Raw genomic sequence first — 20,193 nt, 5'->3', positions numbered from 1 at the left:
CCATGTGTTCTCATTGTTCAACACCCACCTATGAGTGAAAACATGCGGTGTTTGGTTTTCTGTTTTTGTGTCAGTTTGCTGAGAATGATGGTTTCCAGGTTCATCCATGTCCCTACAAAGGACACGAACTCATCGTTTTTGATGGCTGCATAGTATTCCATGGTGTATATGTGCCACGTTTTCCCTGTCCAGTCTATCATCGATGGGCATTTGGGTTGGTGCCAGGTCTTTGCTATTGTAAACAGTGAGCAGCCACTATTTATTAAAGAAAAACTGTATAAATTACACTTCTTACAAATTAAAAATGTTTGGTCTGCAAAAGACAGTGTTAAGAAAATGGACAAGCCACACATTGAGAGAAAATCATTGCAAATCACATATTTTGACAAAAGTACATAAAAGACTCAAGACTCAACAATAAGAAACAAACAACTGGATTGGAAAATGGGCAATCAATTTGAACACTTTACAAAGAAGAAAAATGGATGGCAAAAAGCACATAAGAAAATACTCAACATAGTTATTAGAGAAATGGAAATTTAAGTCACATTGACTTATATCTCTGCACACCTATTAGGATGGCTAAAAAACAAACACACAAAAAGTGACCATAACAAGAGCTAGCAAGGATGAAAGATAACTAAAACTAAAACTGTGTTTCTTTCTTTAGTTTTCTGTGAACACTGTGGTGACTTATAGAATTTTTACATGTTGGTGATGAGAATAAAAAATGGCATGACCACAATAGAAAAGTTCAGGAGTTCCTTAATTTCGGTCCCAGATATTTACCCAAGAGAAGTGAAAAACATGCTCACAGAAAAATATGTATTTGAACTTATGAACATTAAATTATAAAGATGGCTAAAGTTATAGGGACTTAATCACTCAGAACTGAAAATATTCCAAATAGTGAATAGATAAAATGGTGAACATGTAAGCAAACTGTGGTATGTCCTTTTGCATACTTTCAGGAACAAAAAAGTAACAAATTACTCATCCGTGCAAATACATGGATTTATCAAACGAAGTACGGCAAATGAAAAAAACCAGATTTAAAAAGCTATATTCTGTATGATTCCTTTATATGACCTTCTGAAAAAAATCAAAACTATAGGGATAGAAAACAGATCAGTGATTCCCTGTGGCTGTTAGTTGCGGGAGGAGATTTACTACAATGAGATTTAAGAACACTTTTGGGGTGATGGATATTGGGGTGATTGGAGTGCTTATTATACCAAGATATGCATTTGTGAAAAGTTATGAAACTGTATACTTAAAAGGAGTGAGTGCATTTCCGCTTCCTACCTATCAGGATGCCCACTATCCGAAAACAACATCATCATCAATAACAAACAAACCCAGAAAACGGCCAGCATTGAGGATATGGAGAAATTGGAACCCGGGTGCACCGTTGGTGAGGACACAGAGTGGAGCAGCTGCTATGGAAAACAGTATGGAGGTTCCTTAAAACATTAAAAATATAATTACCATATAATCTCACAATCCCACTTCTGGGCATCTATCCAGAAGAATTAAAAGCAGGATCTTGAAGACATATTTGCATACCCATGTTCATTGCAGCATTACTCATAACAGCCAAGAGGTGGAAGCAACTCAGATGTCTATGGACTGATGAACAGATACAGAAAATGTGGTTTATACATATGATGGACTCTTATTAAGCCTTAAAAAAGAAAGAAGTCTTGTCACTTGCTACAACTTGGATAAACCTTGAGGACATTATGCAAAGTGGAATAAACTAGTAACAAAAAGACAAATATTGCAGGATTCACTTGTGTGGAGTAAGTAGAATGGCGGTTGAAAGGGTTGGGTGAGGAGAAATGGGGATTTCAAGGGATATAGCGTTTCAGTTTTTTGAGACAAAAAGTTCTAGAGGCTGTGGCTCACACCTGTAATCCCAGCACATTGGGAGGCCGAGGTGGATGGATCACCTGAGGTCAGGAATTTGAGAATAGCCTGACCAACATGGAGAAACCTCATCTCTACTAAAAAAGATACAAAAACTTAGCTGGGCGTTCTGAGCATGCCTGTAATCCCAGCTAGTTGGAGGAGGGGGCTGAGGCAGGAGAATCGCTTGAACCTGGGAGGCGGAGGTTGCGGTGAGACGAGATCACACATTGCACACCAACCTAGGCAACGAGAGTGAAACTCCATCTAAAAAAAAATAAATTCTAGAGATCTGTTGTACAAGAATGTAAGTATAGTTAACACTACTGGCCTGTAGAATCAAAGCCAGCTAAGATAGAAAATTTTATGGTATGTATGTTTTTACCACAATTTTCTGAAAAGGTAGTGAATTTTACTATATGTAAATTATATCCCAACAAACCTGACTTTAAAAAAAAATGACCAAAATTCTTGATTTTATTTTATTCTCACACTTTGCATTATGACTTTATAATTCTTCAAATCAAAAGGTAGAGTTTATTTTTCCACCCCTGGATGCAGTCTTCGTGATGTGACTTGATTTGGCCAACAATGTACGGTAGTAATGCTGTGCTAATCCTAAGCCTAGGCCTCAAGAGAACTTGTATATTTCCACTCAGTTTATTGGATTTCTGAGCCTACCACATTAAGTCAGGCTAACTTGTTGAAAGGTGAGAGAGTTACAGCTCTGTCAGCCCTGTTGCCACACAGGCAGTCAGCCCATACCTGAAGCTGAACTGCCTTAATGGCTGACAATTGACTGGGGAAACATGAGGGAGGCCCTCTGAGATCAGGGGAACTGTCCAGGGCAGTCTGAACTTCTGACCCACAGAATCATGAGCTACATGAATAATTGTTGTATTAAGCTGCCACATTATGGGGTGGTTTGTTAGGTATCGGTAGCTACCTAGAGGAAGGTTTCATAGATGGGGTAACATTTGAGATTTTTGGTTTTTTTTTTTTTTTGAGACAGTCTCACTCTGTCCTCAAGCTGGAGTGCAGGGGCACGATCTCAGCTTCCTGCAACCTCCACCTGCCATGTTCAAGCAATTCTCCTGTTTCAACCTCCCAAGCAGCTGGGATAACAGGCATGCACCACCACACCTGGCTAATTTTTGTAGAGATGGGGGTTTCACCATGTTGGCCACGCTGGTTTCAAACTCTTGACCTCAAGTGATTCACCCGCCTCGGCCTCCCAAAGTGCTGGGATCACGGGCATGAACCATAGCACCCAGCCTGAATTGTATTTTGAAGGAGGAATAGGAGGTTATTTTTTCTTTTCATGTTATTTTATCATTTTTTGAAGCTTTTTTTTCCCAAGGCAGGGAAATACCTATTCTATCTGTGTCCTATCTATTCTATCTATATCTAGTCTGCGTTATCTGTGGCCACATGATCTCACAATGGTTGCAAAGACATCTAGGTTGCTCCTTCCCTTAAGCCATTGAGAGAAGGCATAGAGGATCATTCCAAATAAAGTACCAAGCTCCTGCCCTAAGAGCTTACAGTTTATCTGGAAAGATGCCACCTCCGTCTAGGAAATACCAGGAAAAGAAAAAAACATAAGAGAATTGGTGCTCTCTAGCCTAAAGGATACCAAAGCAAACTACTAGAACTTTATTGGCTGAGCACAGTGGCTCATGCCTGTAAACCCAGCACTTTAGGGGGCCAAGGTGGGAGGATCACAAGGTCAGGATATCGAGACCATCCTGGCCAGTGTGGTGAAATCCTGTCTCTACTAAAAATACAAAAATTAGCTGGGTGTGGTGGTGTGTGCCTGTAATCCCAGCTACTCAGGAGGCTGAGGCAGGAGAGTCACTTGAACCAGGGAGTCGAAGTTTGCAGTGAGCCAAGAATGTGCCACTGCGCTCCAGCCTGGACAACACAGCAAGACTCCGTCTCAAAAACAAAACAAAACAAAACAAAACAAAGAAGAGCTTGATTGCTTGTACCACCCCTTGGTGTTCAGCTGCACAATGCCTGATTTTGTTATTTAACTCTTCCTGTTTTGATGCAGTGCCACCACACTGGGATTTTGTAATTATGAACTTTAAAAGCAGAGACAGAATCTTTTATTTCTGTGTCTCTTCCTACAGTGAATAGCACAGTACTTTCTATTTCAATGTTAAAAAAAGAAAAAGTAAAAGAAAAATGCTGCAATAGCTGAGAAGGTTTAGAGTAAATGGAGTTTGGAGAGGGCCAGGCATTTTCCACAGCCAGAACAGGGTGGGTGTGGTCACTTTAACTGTGGTGTCCTGGCCGAAGGCCAAACCTTAATTGTTGATGACCCTTCCTTTTCTTTTCTTTCTTTCTTTTTTGCGACAGAGTCTTGCTCTGTCGTCCAAGCTGGAGTGCAATGGCATGATTTCTGCTCACTGCAACCTCCACCTCCCAGGTTCGAGTGATTCTCCTGCCTCAGCCTCCTGAGTAGCTGGGGCTACAGACGTGCACCACCAGATCTGGCTAATTTTTGTATGTTTAGTAGAGACCGGGTTTCACCATGTTGGTCGGGCTGGTCTTGAACTCCTGACCTCATGACCTGCCCATCTCGGCCCTCCAAAGTGCTGGGATTACAGGGGTGAGCCACTGCACCTGGCCTGACCTTTCCTTTTCTGCCGGCCACTGTTACCTACAGTGGATTCGCAAAGAAGCTCATGAAGATCCTTAAGAAGTCAGATGGGATGGCTCTGGTGGCTCAGTGCCCACAGATCAGCAAAGGACAGAATGTCCAGGCTGTGCTGTAGGTAGCTGGCACTCCATCTTCCTGGTCACCTCCTGGAGGCCACACTTTTTTGTACCTGGATTCTGTTTCTTTTAAAAATTATCCTATTTTATTAATTTATTAATTTTAAGTTTTTGTAAGTACATAGTAGGTGTATATATTTATGGGATACATGAAATGTTTTGATACAGGCGTGCAATGTGAAATAGCCACATCATGGAGAATGGGGTATCCATCCCTTCGAGCATTTATCCTTTGTGTTATGAACAATCCAATTACACTCTTTATTTTAAAATGTATAATGAAGTCATTATTGCCTATAGTCACCCTGTTGTGCTATCAAATAGCAGGTCTTATTTATTCTTTCTAACCAATTTTATTTTTGTAGCCATTAACCATCCTCACCAGCTCCCCTACCCTCCCACAACACTTCCCAGCCTCTGGTAACCATCCTTCTACTTTCTATCTCCCTGAGTTCAATTGTTTTGATTTTTAAATCCCACAAATAAGTGAGAACACGTGATGTCTGTCCTTCTGTGTCTGACTTCTTTTACTTAACATAATGATCTCCAGTTCTATCCATATTGTTGCAAATGACGGGATGCCATTCTTTTTTATGGCTAAATAGTACTCCATTGTGTAGATGTTCCACATTTTCTTTATCCATTCAGCTACTTATGGACACTTAGGTCGCTTCCATATCTTAGCTATTGTAAACAGTGCTGCAATAAGTATGGGAGTGTAAGTATATTTTTGATGTACTTATTTCCTTTCTTTGGGGTATATACCCAGTGGTGGGATTGCTGGGTCATGTCGTAGACTGGATTCTGTTTCTTATTTGTCAACGTGTGTTTTAAAGTATACATCCTATTACCCTGGGTCAACTGTCTCAAAGGTGTCCCCTCAGACTTCTTCATCTTTACATATATGTTCATTATTTCTAAAAGTGTTAAAAATTATAGAAAAGTATAAAGAAAAAAATAGAAATTATGTTTTCCAACAACTCAGAAATAGTCACCTTTAACACTTTAATATATATTTGTTGTATTTCTGTGGTGTGTATTGAGTGGGTATAAATTTCATTCTGTTTAAATTGTATTTTTCCCCCAATCAACAATATACCATAAACATTTTTACATCTTTCTGTGTCAATCTGCTTTCACCACAATATTTGAACACTTGTCTGAACTTCTTGCGTACCATGATTTTTAATAATCCATTTTTGTTGACTATTTTGATTGTTTCTAGGCTTTATTATCAACTATACTTCTATAATGTCCTTATACATAAATTTTGGGATACATGTTTGATTTTGGCTTGGTGTATATCCTAAAAATTGATTTTCTGTTTGGGCGCAGTGGCTCATGCCTGTAATCTGAGCACTTTGGGAGGCCGATGCAGGCAAATCACTTGAGGTCTGGAGTTCAAGACCAGCCTGGCCAACATGGTGAAACACCATCTCTACTAAAAATACAAAAAATTAGACAGGCATGGTGGTGCATGCCTGTTGTCCCAACTACTCAGGAGGCTGAGGCAGGAGAATTGCTTGAACCTGGGAGGCAGAGGTTGCAGTGAGCTGAGATCGCACGACTACACTCGAGCCTGGACAACAAAGTGAGACTTTCTCAAAAAGAATAATTGATTTTCTGGGCTAAAGGATATGCATACAAGGCTTTTGTTTTGTGTTTGTGACACTGACCTCTAGAAGTGTGACACCAGTGTATGGTGGTAGTATGTAAGTTATTTTCTACCTCTTTCAGAAAAATCGTTTTGTTATCTATTGATATCTTTGTTAGTCTCAAAGACTAATGTTTGTAGTCCGGCCCACTGTTGTTGTTTTATGATTATAAAGTCATCTCATAGGAATAGAAAATAGCTTTTTAGTAGGCCTGGTGCAGTGGCTCATGCTTGTAATCCCAGCACATTGGGAGGCCGATGTGGGCAGATCACGAGGTCAAGAGATCGAGACCATACTGGCCAATATAATGAAACCCCCTCTCTACTAAAAATACAAAAATTAGCTGGGCATGGTGGCAGGTGCCTGTAATCCCAGCTACTTGAGAGGCTGAGGCAGGAGAATCACTTGAACCTGGGAGGCGGAGGTTGCAGTGAGCTGAGATCGTGCCAGGGCGACAGAGTGAGACTCCGTCTAAAAAAAAAATTGCTTTTTAGTAGAAGTTCTTGGAATTTAAATTGAGGCTGAATGGAAAGATGAAAGAAAACAAACTTATTAACATTTAATGAGAACCTTCAGTGAACTACGCATAGTACCAAATGCTTTTATATCTTTAAACCTCATTAATTTCTCTCAAAACACCTGGGAAGGAGGTAGTTGGCCATTTTACAGCTGTTGAAACTGAGGCTCAAAAAGACTAAGTAGCTTGTCTCAGCCACACATGCAGCTGAGCCAGTATGTGAACCCAGATCTGTTTGCAGACAAAACCTGGGCATTTTCACACCTGCAAACTGGAACCATTAACTGGTTCGCAAGATCATCATAGATGTGATAAAACCTGGGACAGAAATTAGTCAAGACTAGCTGCATCTGCCTTTTCCTGTGGTGGTTAGGAAAAGGAGGAGTATAATAGCTTCCTCAGGCATGAAGGTCGATGCTGAGCTAAGAGTACACCCTCTAATCTAATGTCATAATTCATATTGCGGAAAAATTACCATCTGGTTAAGTGTAGGGTCTCTGATCTCATTTTAGATATTGTATATTCAATGGCTATTTTCATTTTGGCCCATTTACTCTCTTCGGTCTTATTAGCACTATTTTCATCTCAATCTAATTCTGTATGTTTGTTTTTTTTTACACAGATTAGTTCTTAAATATTATACATAATTTGATTCTGAAACACCATTGCTCAATGACAATGAAATCCTTCTCATGACTAAAATCCTTCTATGCCAACTTCTTCCAGAAATTCGATCACTTTCAGATGAATTGCCAATGAAAATTAAAGCTATAGCCAGCAACATGGGTATCTATGGGCTAATGGCCAACCAACGGGCCATCTGTGTGAAGGAAAACAGGCTAACAATTTTGGACTGTGGTCTCTCGTGGCTACATTGAGCATTGACCTCACCGGTACTCACTGAAATTAATGGCCTTTCACGTTGTATTTTCTCATCACGGGAACCTTCTTTTCCCAATTCAAACCATGTGGGTTGAATTGAGAAAACAAAACCCCAAACGGCTCCCCACACCCAGAAGCTCCTTATGTCCGAGATCCCAGTAGCTCCAGGAGAGCGGTTAGAAGTCTGAGAAGGATTGGTCATCATCGCATACCATACATAGGTGGAGGGCTTGTTATTCTCAGTTTCCCGCCTATGAGAGGATACCCCTATTGTTTCTGAAAATGCTGACCGGGGACCCACACTTCCAACAAAAATTCCTCTACCCCTACAGCAGCAGCAAAAGCAGCAGCAGAAGCAACAGCGACAGATAAGTGTTTTGATGAATCGCAAGATGGATAGGGCTTGAGTGCCCCCAGCCCTGCTGATACCAAATGCCTTTAAGATACAGCCTTTCCCATCCTAATCTACAAAGGAAACAGGAAAAAGGAACTTAAAACTCCCTGTGCTCAGACAGAAATGAGACTGTTACAGCCTGCTTCTGTGCTGTTCCTTCTTGCCTCTAGCTTGTAAACAAGACCTAGAAGGACGATGCGAATGGAAAGTCACTAACTGCTGGGTTTTTGAAAGGATCCTTGGGACCTCATGCACATCTGTGGAAACTGGATGGAGAGATTTGGGGAAGCATGGACTCTTTAGCCAGCTTAGTTCTCTGTGGAGTCAGCTTGCTCCTTTCTGGTAAGATTTGGCTTTATTTTTTTAACTCAGTATTTTTAAAAACAGTTAGTGACTTGGGTCCTCTCTCTAAATCTCATCAGTGCTGATTAACGAGGGTGACTGTAGCAAAGGCACCATTTCTCTGTGACTCTCAGGTCAGTATGTGTGGAAGGACTGAAATGCAAAGTCCCTGCGGCGTGAACTGATTTTGTTAAGTTTCTCTCCTGGGTGATTATCCGTGTTGCTATAAACTCTTTGAGGACCGATAAAACCATCTTATTTGAAGAGATGTGCTTACTATCCTGCATTATTTTCCTGCTTCTCATTCTGGAGTGTTCTCTTACCTATTTTTTTAAAGAAAAAACCTGGTTTTACCTGCTTTAAAGGAAATCTTCAGTAAAAATTAAATTCATGCTGAGAAGTACAGGGGCCCAATTAAGGCAGTGTACAGATTGTTACTGGTAAAAGAGAACAAAAATGCCTTTCTGTAAAAAGATTTCATACCTGTATCCTATTATAAGCAAAAAAGTGATATTCTAGGCTTTTTGTTTTTTCTTATAACTAGGGTCAGGGAGATTGGGGCTATAGAATTTTTATTTAAAATAAGTGTGCCATGCAGTAATTCATGAAGAGTTTACTGGCCCAACTGAAGCAAAAATTTAAGCAGTTACCAAGATTGTTAACACAGGAGAGTAATAGAAGGCTGTTGCAGAGTGAGGGAACAGGTGGCCAGTATGTTTGGGTTTAATGTGTATATTGCTCATACACTCCAGACAGCGGTGTGCCTCTAGCTCACTCAGCCCGTGTGACCTGTAGTTCAGCTTTGGATGCTGTAGTTCATCCAAAGCTGAACTACACATTACATCAGTCTTGCCATCAGTCTCTCCCCTTTGGTTTGAAAACATTCTAATTATAATAACAAAAATTGAATTGATATTGGAGATAAATTTGGGAAAATTCACTAAACTTCATGGATACAGGCTATATTAACAGAATTTTCAAGTATACATAAGTATCTGCTATATTTTCTAGATGTTTGAAATATTAAATATTCAAAAAAGTAATCCAATTAAATAACAGAATTGAATACAGTTTGTTTTATGACCCTTTGGTTTGCATTCAACAACCAATATATTGAGAATTTAAAAATATTTTTAAAAGAAAGAATGTGTAACACAAGTTGCTAAAAATGAAAGATTTTTGGTGGTTTCAGTATATATGGAAATTGTTTAATGTTGACTTCTCCAATAATATGTACCTTTAAATAATTATCATGATTGCATTTTTGATTTACTTTTTTTTCTGAGTGCCATTATTTACCAGTGAAGTGAAATCTGGAACTGATTCTATACCAGGGATTATAGTAACGTGAAGCCCAGGTGTCTATAATTTCTCTGCGGTACTTTGTAGGTTAAGCAATACACATACAACTGTTTTAATTCAGTTTTTTTTAACCCCTAAAGTGACTGTTAAAGCACTTTGCAATATAGGCTTAGAAGGATTATCATAAAATCTAACAAAAAGGTCATGTGACCAAAATATTTGCTCCATGTGTAGACCTTAGATCCCTGAAAAAACAGCACTGCCTTTAAAAGAGAGAGGACCAAGGAAAGGAAGTAGGTCATGTTCTTGTTAGAAAGGAAAGGTGACACTAGCAAGGTTAGTTTCTGAGATAGGTCTGTTGTGTTAATCGTAACTTGCATTCCTAGGCTAAGCCTCCATGAGCATGACTGCTCAAGGCTTGGTAATTGCAACAAGATTCTGGCTAGATCATTTCTACAGCTGTAGGAGCTCATTCCTCTAGTCAAACACCTGGTAGACTATAGCAGTGGAGCAAGGGGCTTACGGCTTACAGGTTTATCTCTCTAGTCCAGTGGGTTGTTTCTCATTGCTTTTTTCTGAACACACAGACTGAAAAATACGTCAGTGATGGTGGCCTGGATGGCCGAGCTGGAGGGCCGGAGGAGGTGTGTAGCTCTCAGAAGCTCCTCACAAATAGTCCTAGATTTTGTTGCTTTCCTTTCAACTGAGAATCATTGCTAATTTCAGCTTTCAAGCAGGTTCTCTTACATTAGCTTTTTCCCTACTCTCCTTTCCTCATCAAACCAGGCTGCTCTCTAAAGAGTTGTATATAGACAAAACAAACCAAAAAATCACTGTGATTTATAGTATCTTCTGCATGATCAACACTGATCTAGTAGGAAGTCTCTAGTCTCGTGCCTTCATACCTCTTTACTGTGTCACTTGACATTTTAAATAACAACTGTATTCAGAGATAGCAGACATGGTGTCTGGGGTGGCAGAGGAAAACAGTTGTAAGGTCCGGGAAGTGTTCCCAGATGGAACCTCCTTGTTAGGGCTTGTCTAGGAAGGCTAGTGTCAGGTCTGAGTAATCAAGGGTGGAGGTCTGGTAGCTGGGATCAGAGACACCCTTTGAATTATTCTCAAAGGGAGGATTTTGCTTTTTTCACAGATGCTCCCTTCCAAGCATTGTCTTCATTGTTAGGTCTCAGCATTTCCCTTTCAGCCCTGCCCTGGAAGAGCTTCCTGGAAGAGTCTGGTTCTTCTAAGGCATCTCTCCAGGAGGGAAGGAGTCTTCCAAGTTCATCTCAAAAGACCATGTGATATTCTCTGGGGCATTTAAGTGGGTGGGCTCTAAATTCTTTTGAAATTATCAGTTTGCCTTCTGAGTCTCTCTCCCCAAAAGATATGTGTGTGATTGTATCACCTGCTTATTCTCTGTAGGTATCTTACTGGTAAGCTCACAGAATCAGGATTTAAATAGTTTATTCTAGGCTGGAAGGGTGGAAAACCAAAACAAAAAGGTACCATTTCAAAATAGATAAATGTCAAGTTCTGTGTTTGGGTTCAAAATATAAATTATGTATACTTAATGTGGAAGAGACCAGGTTTGTTGAAAGTTCTCGTGCATGACACCCAGGTTTTGGGGATACACAGAACTCATGGAAGCCAACATTTGCCCTGCTTGCTAAAAAGGTAATGAATAAGCTGTAATATGTTGCATTAGCAGAACTATGAAGTCCAAATCAGAAATGGTAATCTTCACTTCAGTCTACTGCTTAGAGCACATCCATTAAACACTGAAGACCTGAGAGATTTGACAGCAAAGATAGCAGGAAAACTGAAGGAGGAGGAAACATGGATTATGAAGTCAAAGCTCAAATTGGATAACCATAAGCAAGTTATTTAATTTCTCTAAGCCACATTGTTCTCAACTTTTATGAATGAAATACCCATTTTCCAGGGTTGTGATGAGAATCAAATGTGACCATGCCTGTAAAATGCTTAGCCAGTGAGAACTCTTTTATTAAATGAAGACTGTATAATCAAAAGAGAAGTGTTGCTATGAGAACCACTGTGCTAGTCAAGACTGATCTAATCTTCCCCAGGATGTAGGAGAACCACCTAATATTAATAGATGCTGTCTCCTTGTACAAAACCTCAGCGTAATCCAATCTCAAATTTTGTGCTGGCCAATTCCAAGTTAATAAACCCAAACACTTTGCCAACTACCCATCTACCCTCCCCTCACTTCTCCATTTCTCCCTGTTTGTATCTTGTCTGCTTCAGCCAGGCCCATTTCCACAATCTACACATTCTTTCCTCTTGGCTCTTGTTCCTGCTGTTCCATCCATTTGGAAATGGCATCTTTAATCTCTACTCTGCAAACACAATTGGACTCAGCTTGCCTGGACCACCTCTTCCTCCTGATGTTCTTCCCCTGAGTCTAGGCTCCTTCACCATGCAGGTTGTGTCTTTGAACTTTGGGCAGCCACATTTAGCCCAATTAGCCTCTCAGTCTCTCCTAATAGATATCGTTTCTTTTCTATACGTGTATTTAATATTTAGTAATTTTTGTTGAATGGAGTTTTATGGTCACAGTAAAAAAATGTTGGTACTTCATAGCAGATCTGAAAGGAAAAGAGAGCTTTGTAGAAAGGATCTCGGTCACACTGAAATAATAATATTAGGTTGGTGAAAAAGTAGTGGCAAAACTGCAGTTACTTTTGGACCAACCTAATAACAGATGAATTTTATATATCTTGTAAATGATATTCTTAAAAGTTTAGCTTATATTAAATATTTGATGTAAATAAAGTTGAAAGAAAGTTTCTTCTGTTAGGTGTGAAACATAAAAGATATAAAAGTGGATCTAACCAGGGCCTTACTTGAGGTATTGTACGACTGTTGAATATCGCCTATAACATATACATATTTTCTATTCAACCGATGCTAATTGAGATATTTATTGCATGCCAATAATTCATTTATTAATCCTCTAATCTATCCTTTCAATAAACAAAGACTTATTGAGGGTTTACTTTGAGCCATGTACTGTTCTGGAAACTGGGAATATAAGTAAGGATGAATCATTTCTTTCCCCTTGCTAAGCTCACATTTTAGTGGGAAAAATGAATATAGGCAGATGAATTGTAAAATGTTGTGATAGGCTGGGCGTGGTGGCTCATACCTGTAATCCCATTACTTTGGGAGACCAAGACAGGTGGATCACAAGGTCAGGAGATGGAGACCATCCTGGCCAACATGGTGAAACCTTGTTTCCACGAAAAATACAAAAATTAGCCAGGCATGGTGGTGCACACCTGTAGTCCCAGCTACTTGGGAAGTTGAGGCAGGAGAATCGCTTGGACCTGGGAGGCGGAGACTGCAGTGAGCTGAGATCTCACCACTGTACTCCAGCCTGGACGACCAAGCGAGACTCCATCTCAAAAAAAAAAGTTGCAATAAATGATTTAATAGAGATATTACAGCAAATAAAGGCATTTATAAAATCTGAACTTTTCAAGGGCTATAAAAGTTTTTATTGGGTCCAATGATACAAAATGAAAATTTGCAACATCTGAATTGAGCATAAAGGTTTGGTGCAGTGGCTCACACCTGTAATCTTAGCACTTTGGGAGACTGAGGCAGACGAATAGCTTGAGCCCAGGAGTTTGAGACCAGCCTGGGAAACATGGCAAAACTCCATCTCTACAAAAAATTCAAAAATTTGCCTGTCATGGTGGTATGTGCATGTAGCCCCAGCTACTCTGGAGGCTGAGGTGGGAGGATGGCTGGAACCTGGGATGTCAAGGCCGCAGTGAGCCATGATCATACCATTACCCTTCAGCCTAGGCAACAGAGCGAGACCCTGTCTCAAAAAAACAGCAAACAAAACCAAATTAAACATAAAATGTAATTAAATGTTTAAAAGCATGGAATCTTAACTAAAGAACATGAGTGATATTTAAAAACCAACTGATAGGTTGATTTTTCTCTTTGCAAGAACTCCCAAATAGTTGTGAATATTGCCAGAAGTCATGCCCAGTTATAGTTTTATGTTGCTCATAGCCAAAAGATTTTTAAACTAACATGAAAAAGGAAGAAAAGACCTCCCATTAGAGGGAACAATGTGTACGAAGCGGGTATGTAGGCAATAGCAGGGCAGGCTTGAGGAAGCTGAGTGAAGTGGAATGCAGGGTGAAGGTAGAGAATTAAAATTGGGGTCAGATCAAGAAGGGTCTCATAGGCCCTTTTAAGTAGCTTGTACCTCATTCTGTACATGTTGAAATTTAGCAGAGTGTTTTTTCTATCATATCATATCTGATTCATGTCTTGAAAAATTCACTCTAATAAGTTTTCAGCACGGATTAACATGGTAGAGACCAGAGGCTGGGACCAATTTGGCTTCCTAACATTCCAGGCAAGTGGACTGTGAAGATAACGGGGTATGAGAAGGGTTTAGGAGGAGAGACTGCAGGAGTTATTGACGGGTTGCACGTGGAAGGCTGGGAGAGAGGGAGAAGAATAAGTCATTGCTCTGGCACTGTGATTTAAATAATGGTGGTGCCTTTCTGTGTGCTGGAAAACATGGCAGAAGGAACTGGCTGGAGATGGGCTGGGACAAGGCAAATAATTATTTTGTTCATGTAATTTTGAGGGTACATATAAAAGAATATATATAATATATATATAAATTTTTTTTTGAGACGGAGTCTTACTGTGTTGCCCAGGTTAGAGTGCAGTGGTGCAATCTCGGCTCACCACAACCTCCACCTACCAGGTTCAAGTGATTCTCCTGCCACAGCCTCTAGAGTAGCTGGGATTACAGGCACCTGCCACTGCGCCCGGCTAATTTTTGTATTTTTAGTAGAGATGGGGTTTTACCATCATGGCCAGGCTGGTCTCAAACTCATACCTCATGATCCACCCACCTTGGCTTCCCAAAGCGCTGGGATTACAGGCGTGAGCCACCACTCCCTGCCGTAAATGAAGATAGTTATCAGAATTTGGCTCTCCAGAAATCTTTGGTTTATGGTAAGTGAAGCCACACGCATGGGTATGTTCCGAGATTGACATGAAGGATGAGAGAGAGCAGATAGCCAAGGATTCGGTACAGAAGCAGCAGGCAAGGGGCTGAGAGGAGAAGCAAAACCAATCGCATTCCTATCCTGGGACTTCTGAGAATTGCGGCGGTTGTAGCCATGGAAAGAGAGAATTTTAAGAAGAGGACAGTAAGATGAAGGCAGCAGAGTGACAGCCTCCGGGCCTGGCATGGGGGCACCAGCCTGCAGGTGTTATTTTACAGAGAGCCAGCTGCACTGGTGGCATCACCAAACCAGAGCTGGAAGGGAGCAGCTGGCTTCACTCCTGGCTTTTAGGAAAGTGAATGTCTAAAGTAGTCTCCCTTACTTTTGGAATTTTAAACTGATAACCCTATGCCTACCCATCTGGCCAGACTATTCCTTAACTCGCTTCACACATGCAGAATGAGTTTTAGATCTAGGTATGGCTGCTTCCCCCTAAGCCCCACCCCTGCTTTGCCCTCTTTTGTCCCTTCAGGAATCTGATAATTCTTCTCTCATGGTTATTGCCAAAGGCTGCAGGAGCAGGTGTGAAGACGTGGATGTGCCGGATGGGCAGAGTCCTGATGCTTCTCAACACATCTGCTGAATAGAGGGAGTGCATACCCATTCCCTGACGGTTTCATGTCTTATGTGGTGTGGGTGTGACAAAGACAGGGAGAAATGTGGAGTAGCCAAAGGAGCCAGTCAGGCTTGGGGCATCGTGGGCGGCTGCCGTTTGCTCTGTGCTTGTCACAGCCCCTCGCCCAGGTCTTGACCAGTGAGGTGTGTGTCGTGGTCACACCCATCTCAGCAGATCTGTCAGCTTTCCCGCTTTTGTTAAAGGGTGATATCATGCTTCCTGGGGGGAGCACTAGAAGACAATGCTCGGCCACTTTCCTCCAGATACAATAGGCGGAGTCAGGAAGGCAGTATTGACATTGCTGGGGCTGGGGAGGCGCTCACTGCTCTGCGGCCGTCAGAGGGTGAACCAGCTTAACCTTGGCACATAGGACCTGAGTTGTGCAAGGCGTCTGGCTGCAGAGCCAAAGGGGACTCCACCCTGGGGACAGGAGTGCTTTAGACATCTGGGAATCTGGGATGGGCTTCAAATGCTGATCTGTGTCAGAAACAACCACAAAACAATAAGAATACCAGTAATAACAAAAATGACTACCCTGGGTTGAATGCCTCTGTGTGCCAAGTTTTAAATATGATTTTTGATGTTTCACAACAACTTGGCACAATAGGTATTATTATTTTTTTTAATAGACAGGGAAACCAAGGCTGACAAAAGTTAAGTGACATGTCCAAGGTTAAAATACAGTGACCGGCTGGGTGTGGTGGCTCATGCCTGTAATCCTAGCACTTTGGAAGGCCAAAGCAAGCAGATCACTTGATCCCAGGAGGTCAAGACCAGCCTGGGCAATATAGGGAGTCCCATCTCTACAAATAATAAAAATATTGTCTGGATGTGGTGGCATACACCTGTGGTCCCAGCAACCTGAGAGTCTGAGGTAGAAAGATTGCTTTAGCCTGGGGGTTTGAGATATGTCGTTATCATGCCGCTGCACTCCAGACTGGAGGACAGAGTGAGACCCTATCAAAAAAAAAAAAAAAAAAGGTGACCATCCGTTATTTTGGGTGCCTAACATTCCAGACTTCCGAGAACTGCCATGCTTTCCCTCGATGTGATTCTGATGGGTCTGCCAGTCACTGGTCACAGAATGTCCCAGCCAACTAACAACAGCAGTTGGTTCGAACACAAGACTTAGAAACAGTTAAACTCTTTCCCTGGGAATTTATGAACACTTTGAAAGAAAATGCTGTCTTTCTTCACAGAGGGCACAGTATCCCTGGAGCTACCCACTTCCCTGACAACTTGAAGGAAGCTCGTCTTTAGTATGAGAGAGAGAATGAGGCCAATAACATAACATGGACCCTGGACAGGCACTCTGATAGCATTTGAGCCCTGGGTCTGATGATTTTCAATCCCGGACCTATACCTGCCTCTTCTAGTTATGTGAGCCAGCTTCTTTTATTTGTTCAAGCTACTTTGAGTTAGCTTCTTTCGCTTGAAAGTGAATTATCCTGTTATCCTGACTGACCACATGTCTGACAGGAAATGATGGAGACAAGAGTTACCCTGAAAATGACCTGAACCCGAATCCTGGGCTCTTTAAAAGACTTCACTGTGCTGTCTTCCAGCTAGTGTTTCATGGTCACCTCAGGGTGGTTCCTAGAAAATGAAGCTAACAGCATTAATTAGGTGGTTTTGGGAAAGATTTTTTAAAAAATAACTTAAAAATGCTTAGAACAGGGGCTGGGCACAGTGGCTCTCATGCCTGTAATCCCAGCACTTTGGGAGGCCGAGGTGGGCAGATCACAAGGTTAGGAGTTCGAGACTAGCCTGACCAACATGGTGAACCCCTGTCTCCACTAAAAATAAAAAATTAGCTGGGCATGTAATTGCCTGTAATTGCAGCTATTTGGGAGGCTGAGGCAGGAGAATTGCTTGAACCTGGGAGGTGGAGGTTGCAGGCAGAGCTGAGATCGTGTGGCTGTACTCCAGCCTGAGCAATAGAGTGAGACCCTGTTTCGAAAAACAAACAAAACCACACACACAAAAACAAAATACTTACAACAGTGCTGGTGCATTGTTAGCACTTGATAAACATCAGATGTTATTAAGGTGTGCTTATAAATGAAACTAGTGCCTTGTATGTTACCTTATGCTAGTCCTTTCAAAGCACATTTTTATCCACGAGAGCAGGCAACTCCTATTCCATGTGGATGAGGCTCCCTGGCTTCCCTTGGTGCCCTAAGCCTGGCCTTATAGTGGGGACAAGGCGAGAGAAGCTTAGACCTGTGAGTTCTTGGGCTTCTGCCAAAAATGTGGCAAGTTGGGTGGGGAAATTCCTTTCTGTGGCTCAACCAGCTGGCAAGATTGGGCTCCCAACTTTCTGCCAGCCCCCAGTTTCCTCTCTTTTCTGGGTCTTGACTGATCACAGGCTCTAGGATGATTTGTCGTTTGTAGGTTCCTACCTCATTTATCCCAAACCTATTGATTCCTATTTCTTTTTTTGAGACAGCGTCTTGCCCTGTCACCAGGCTGGAGTGCAGTGGCACAATCTCGGCTCACTGCAACCTCTGCCTCCTGGGTTCAAGCAATTCTGCCTCAGCCTCCTGAGTAGCTGGGACTACAGGCACGTGCCACCATGCCTGGCTAATTTTTGTATTTTTAGTACAGATGCAGTTTTACCATGTTGGCCAGGATGGTCTCGATCTCTTGACTTCGTGATCCACTCATCATGGCTACCAAAGTGCTGGGATTACAGGTGTGAGACACTGTGCCTGGCCGATAATTCCTATCTCTTGACAATTCATTGACTCCAAGTGGAATTTCCCTCACTTCTGACTAAGCTTGTTGGATTTTTGGACCCGTCCTGGGTGTATGTGTGTGCGTATGCGCGCATGCAAGCCCACATACATGCGCACACTTGTAGGCACACGTGTGAAAGAGAAAGAGAAATAGCTGTTGCCCCATTTCAGCACATCTTTCCTCTGATTCCACCTTCCTTTAGTCTCAATTCTGTGTCCAATACCCTTGCATCTGCAAAGTATGTTCTAATCTTCTGGGATTCCTTTAAACATCCAGCTGTTTTACTTTTCATTGCTACCACTTCAGAATCAAAGAAGAGGCTGATGGTGGTGGTTGCTTGTGGTCAGCAGCTTTTCAGGAGTCGATCTGTGCCTACCTCTCCAGCCTCTCATGGCTCTTAGTCCTACGTACTACAGTGGAACTGTACTCAAGTCATACCAGGCGCTTTGCAGTTTCCAAACATTCACGTTCAAGCATTTGTGCCTTTGTGTATGCTATTTTCTCTTCCAAGCTGCCCTTGCCACCTTCTCTTGTTCACCTGCCTGACTTATTCATGATTAGAGGTTTAGCTCAGATATTATTTCTTCCAAGAAGTCTTCTTTAACCTCCTTGCGTGGATTAGGGCCCTGGCTTAGCCTGGGGCAAAAACATGGGCTGAAGGCCAAGGCATATGTTCAGGAGGATGATTTGGGATAATGATTCTGGGAAGCAAGAGTGAGGGACTAGGGCAATGAAACTCTACAAGGATCCATTATCAAGCTGGCTGCGGCTACAGAAGCCTGGCGCTCCGGACATTCTGAGGAGCCTTATAAAATCACACTTAGAACTTCATCTGCGAATGCAGAGGGGAGACATTCATCTATTGCTATTCCCTTTCTTTGTTCAAGGGTTATGTAGATCTAAGAACCTAGCAGGTTACTACAGGTGAGGAAATAAGATATACTTCACTGGGCTCTAGGTGAGCTACTTTGACTGCACCTGCTCAAAGATCAGAAGTGGCCCTTGCAGAAGCAGCCAGAGCAAAAGCTGGGATGAGGAGGGTTTACGTTGGTTCCTAAGAGATTTTGGATACAGGCACCTTGTGCTCGCCTTTGTCGTAGAACATTTAATTACAATGTACAGTTTACTGGTTGGTTTTGCCCACTGGGCTATGAGCCATATTTGGCATTTCAATATTTCCGGTACCTGACATATGATTTCTGTATCAGATGACAAAGAAATGCTTTAATAGGTAGCTTTGCTGGCCGGGTGTTGTGGCTCATGCTTGTAATCCCAGCACTTCGGGAGGCTGAGGCGGGCAGATCACCTGAGGTCAGGAGTTCCAGACCAGCCTGGTGAGACCCCTTCTCGACTAAAAATACAAAAAAATTAGCCAGGCATGGTGGTGCACGCTTGTAGTCTCAGCTAATTTTTGTATTTTTAGTAATGATGGGATTTCATTACGTTGGTCAGGCTGGTCTCAAACTCCTGACCTCAGGTGATCCAATCACCTCGGCCTTCCAAAGTGCTGGGATTGCAGGCATGAGCCACCATGCCCAGCCAATTTCTTCACTTTAAAAGAGCATGGAAGGCAATGTAAATTACAGCTTAATGCACACAGAGTGTAGTCAGACAAGCTGAGCTTGCATCCCAGCCTTATTACTGTGTTGGTTGGTTGTTGGCATGTAACAAACTACTCCCAAAACTCAGTGGCTAAACCAGCATTTATGATTACTCCCGTGTTTTTGGCTCATTCAGGGTTCTTCCGATCTATGTTGAACGCCACTAGGTGGCTCTGTTTCAGGTTGCAGCAGCTGGGGCTGGTCTGTTTCTTGCTGCAGGTATGTGGGTTGTCTGGATGACTTTGCGCACCTATCGTCCTTCTTCGATCAGTAGATCACCCAAGGCATGTGTTCCTGGTAATGTTAGAAACACAAGAGGGCAAAGTAGAAACAAGAATACAAGTGGTACATCTTCTTTTTTTTTTTTTTTTTTTTTTTTTTGGA

General features: G+C 41.9%; 1 protein-coding gene across 3 annotated transcripts in view; it reads left to right on the top strand.

Annotated features, from left to right (window-relative positions):
* Positions 1 to 7,984: 7,984 nt before the first annotated feature.
* TEK (TEK receptor tyrosine kinase) overlaps positions 7,985 to 20,193 on the top strand; it is a 113,310-nt gene continuing 101,101 nt past the window's right edge. For 2 of the 3 annotated variants that reach the window (XM_032300012.1, XM_032300010.1), the window contains exon 1: positions 7,993 to 8,482. In XM_032300012.1, the coding sequence (XP_032155903.1) occupies positions 8,431 to 8,482 (52 nt within the window). In that variant the 5' untranslated portion in view covers positions 7,993 to 8,430. Of the gene's footprint in view, positions 8,483 to 20,193 lie in introns of all 3 variants that reach the window. The other variant, XM_032300009.1, reaches the window with a different exon arrangement.

This window comes from Sapajus apella, unplaced genomic scaffold (assembly GCF_009761245.1).
Source record: "Sapajus apella isolate SASKATOON/1434 unplaced genomic scaffold, GSC_monkey_1.0 scaffold42, whole genome shotgun sequence".
NCBI lineage: Eukaryota > Metazoa > Chordata > Mammalia > Primates > Cebidae > Sapajus > Sapajus apella.
The sequence above is the reverse complement of the archived record's forward strand: the minus strand, read 5'-3'. Positions and strand labels throughout refer to the sequence as shown.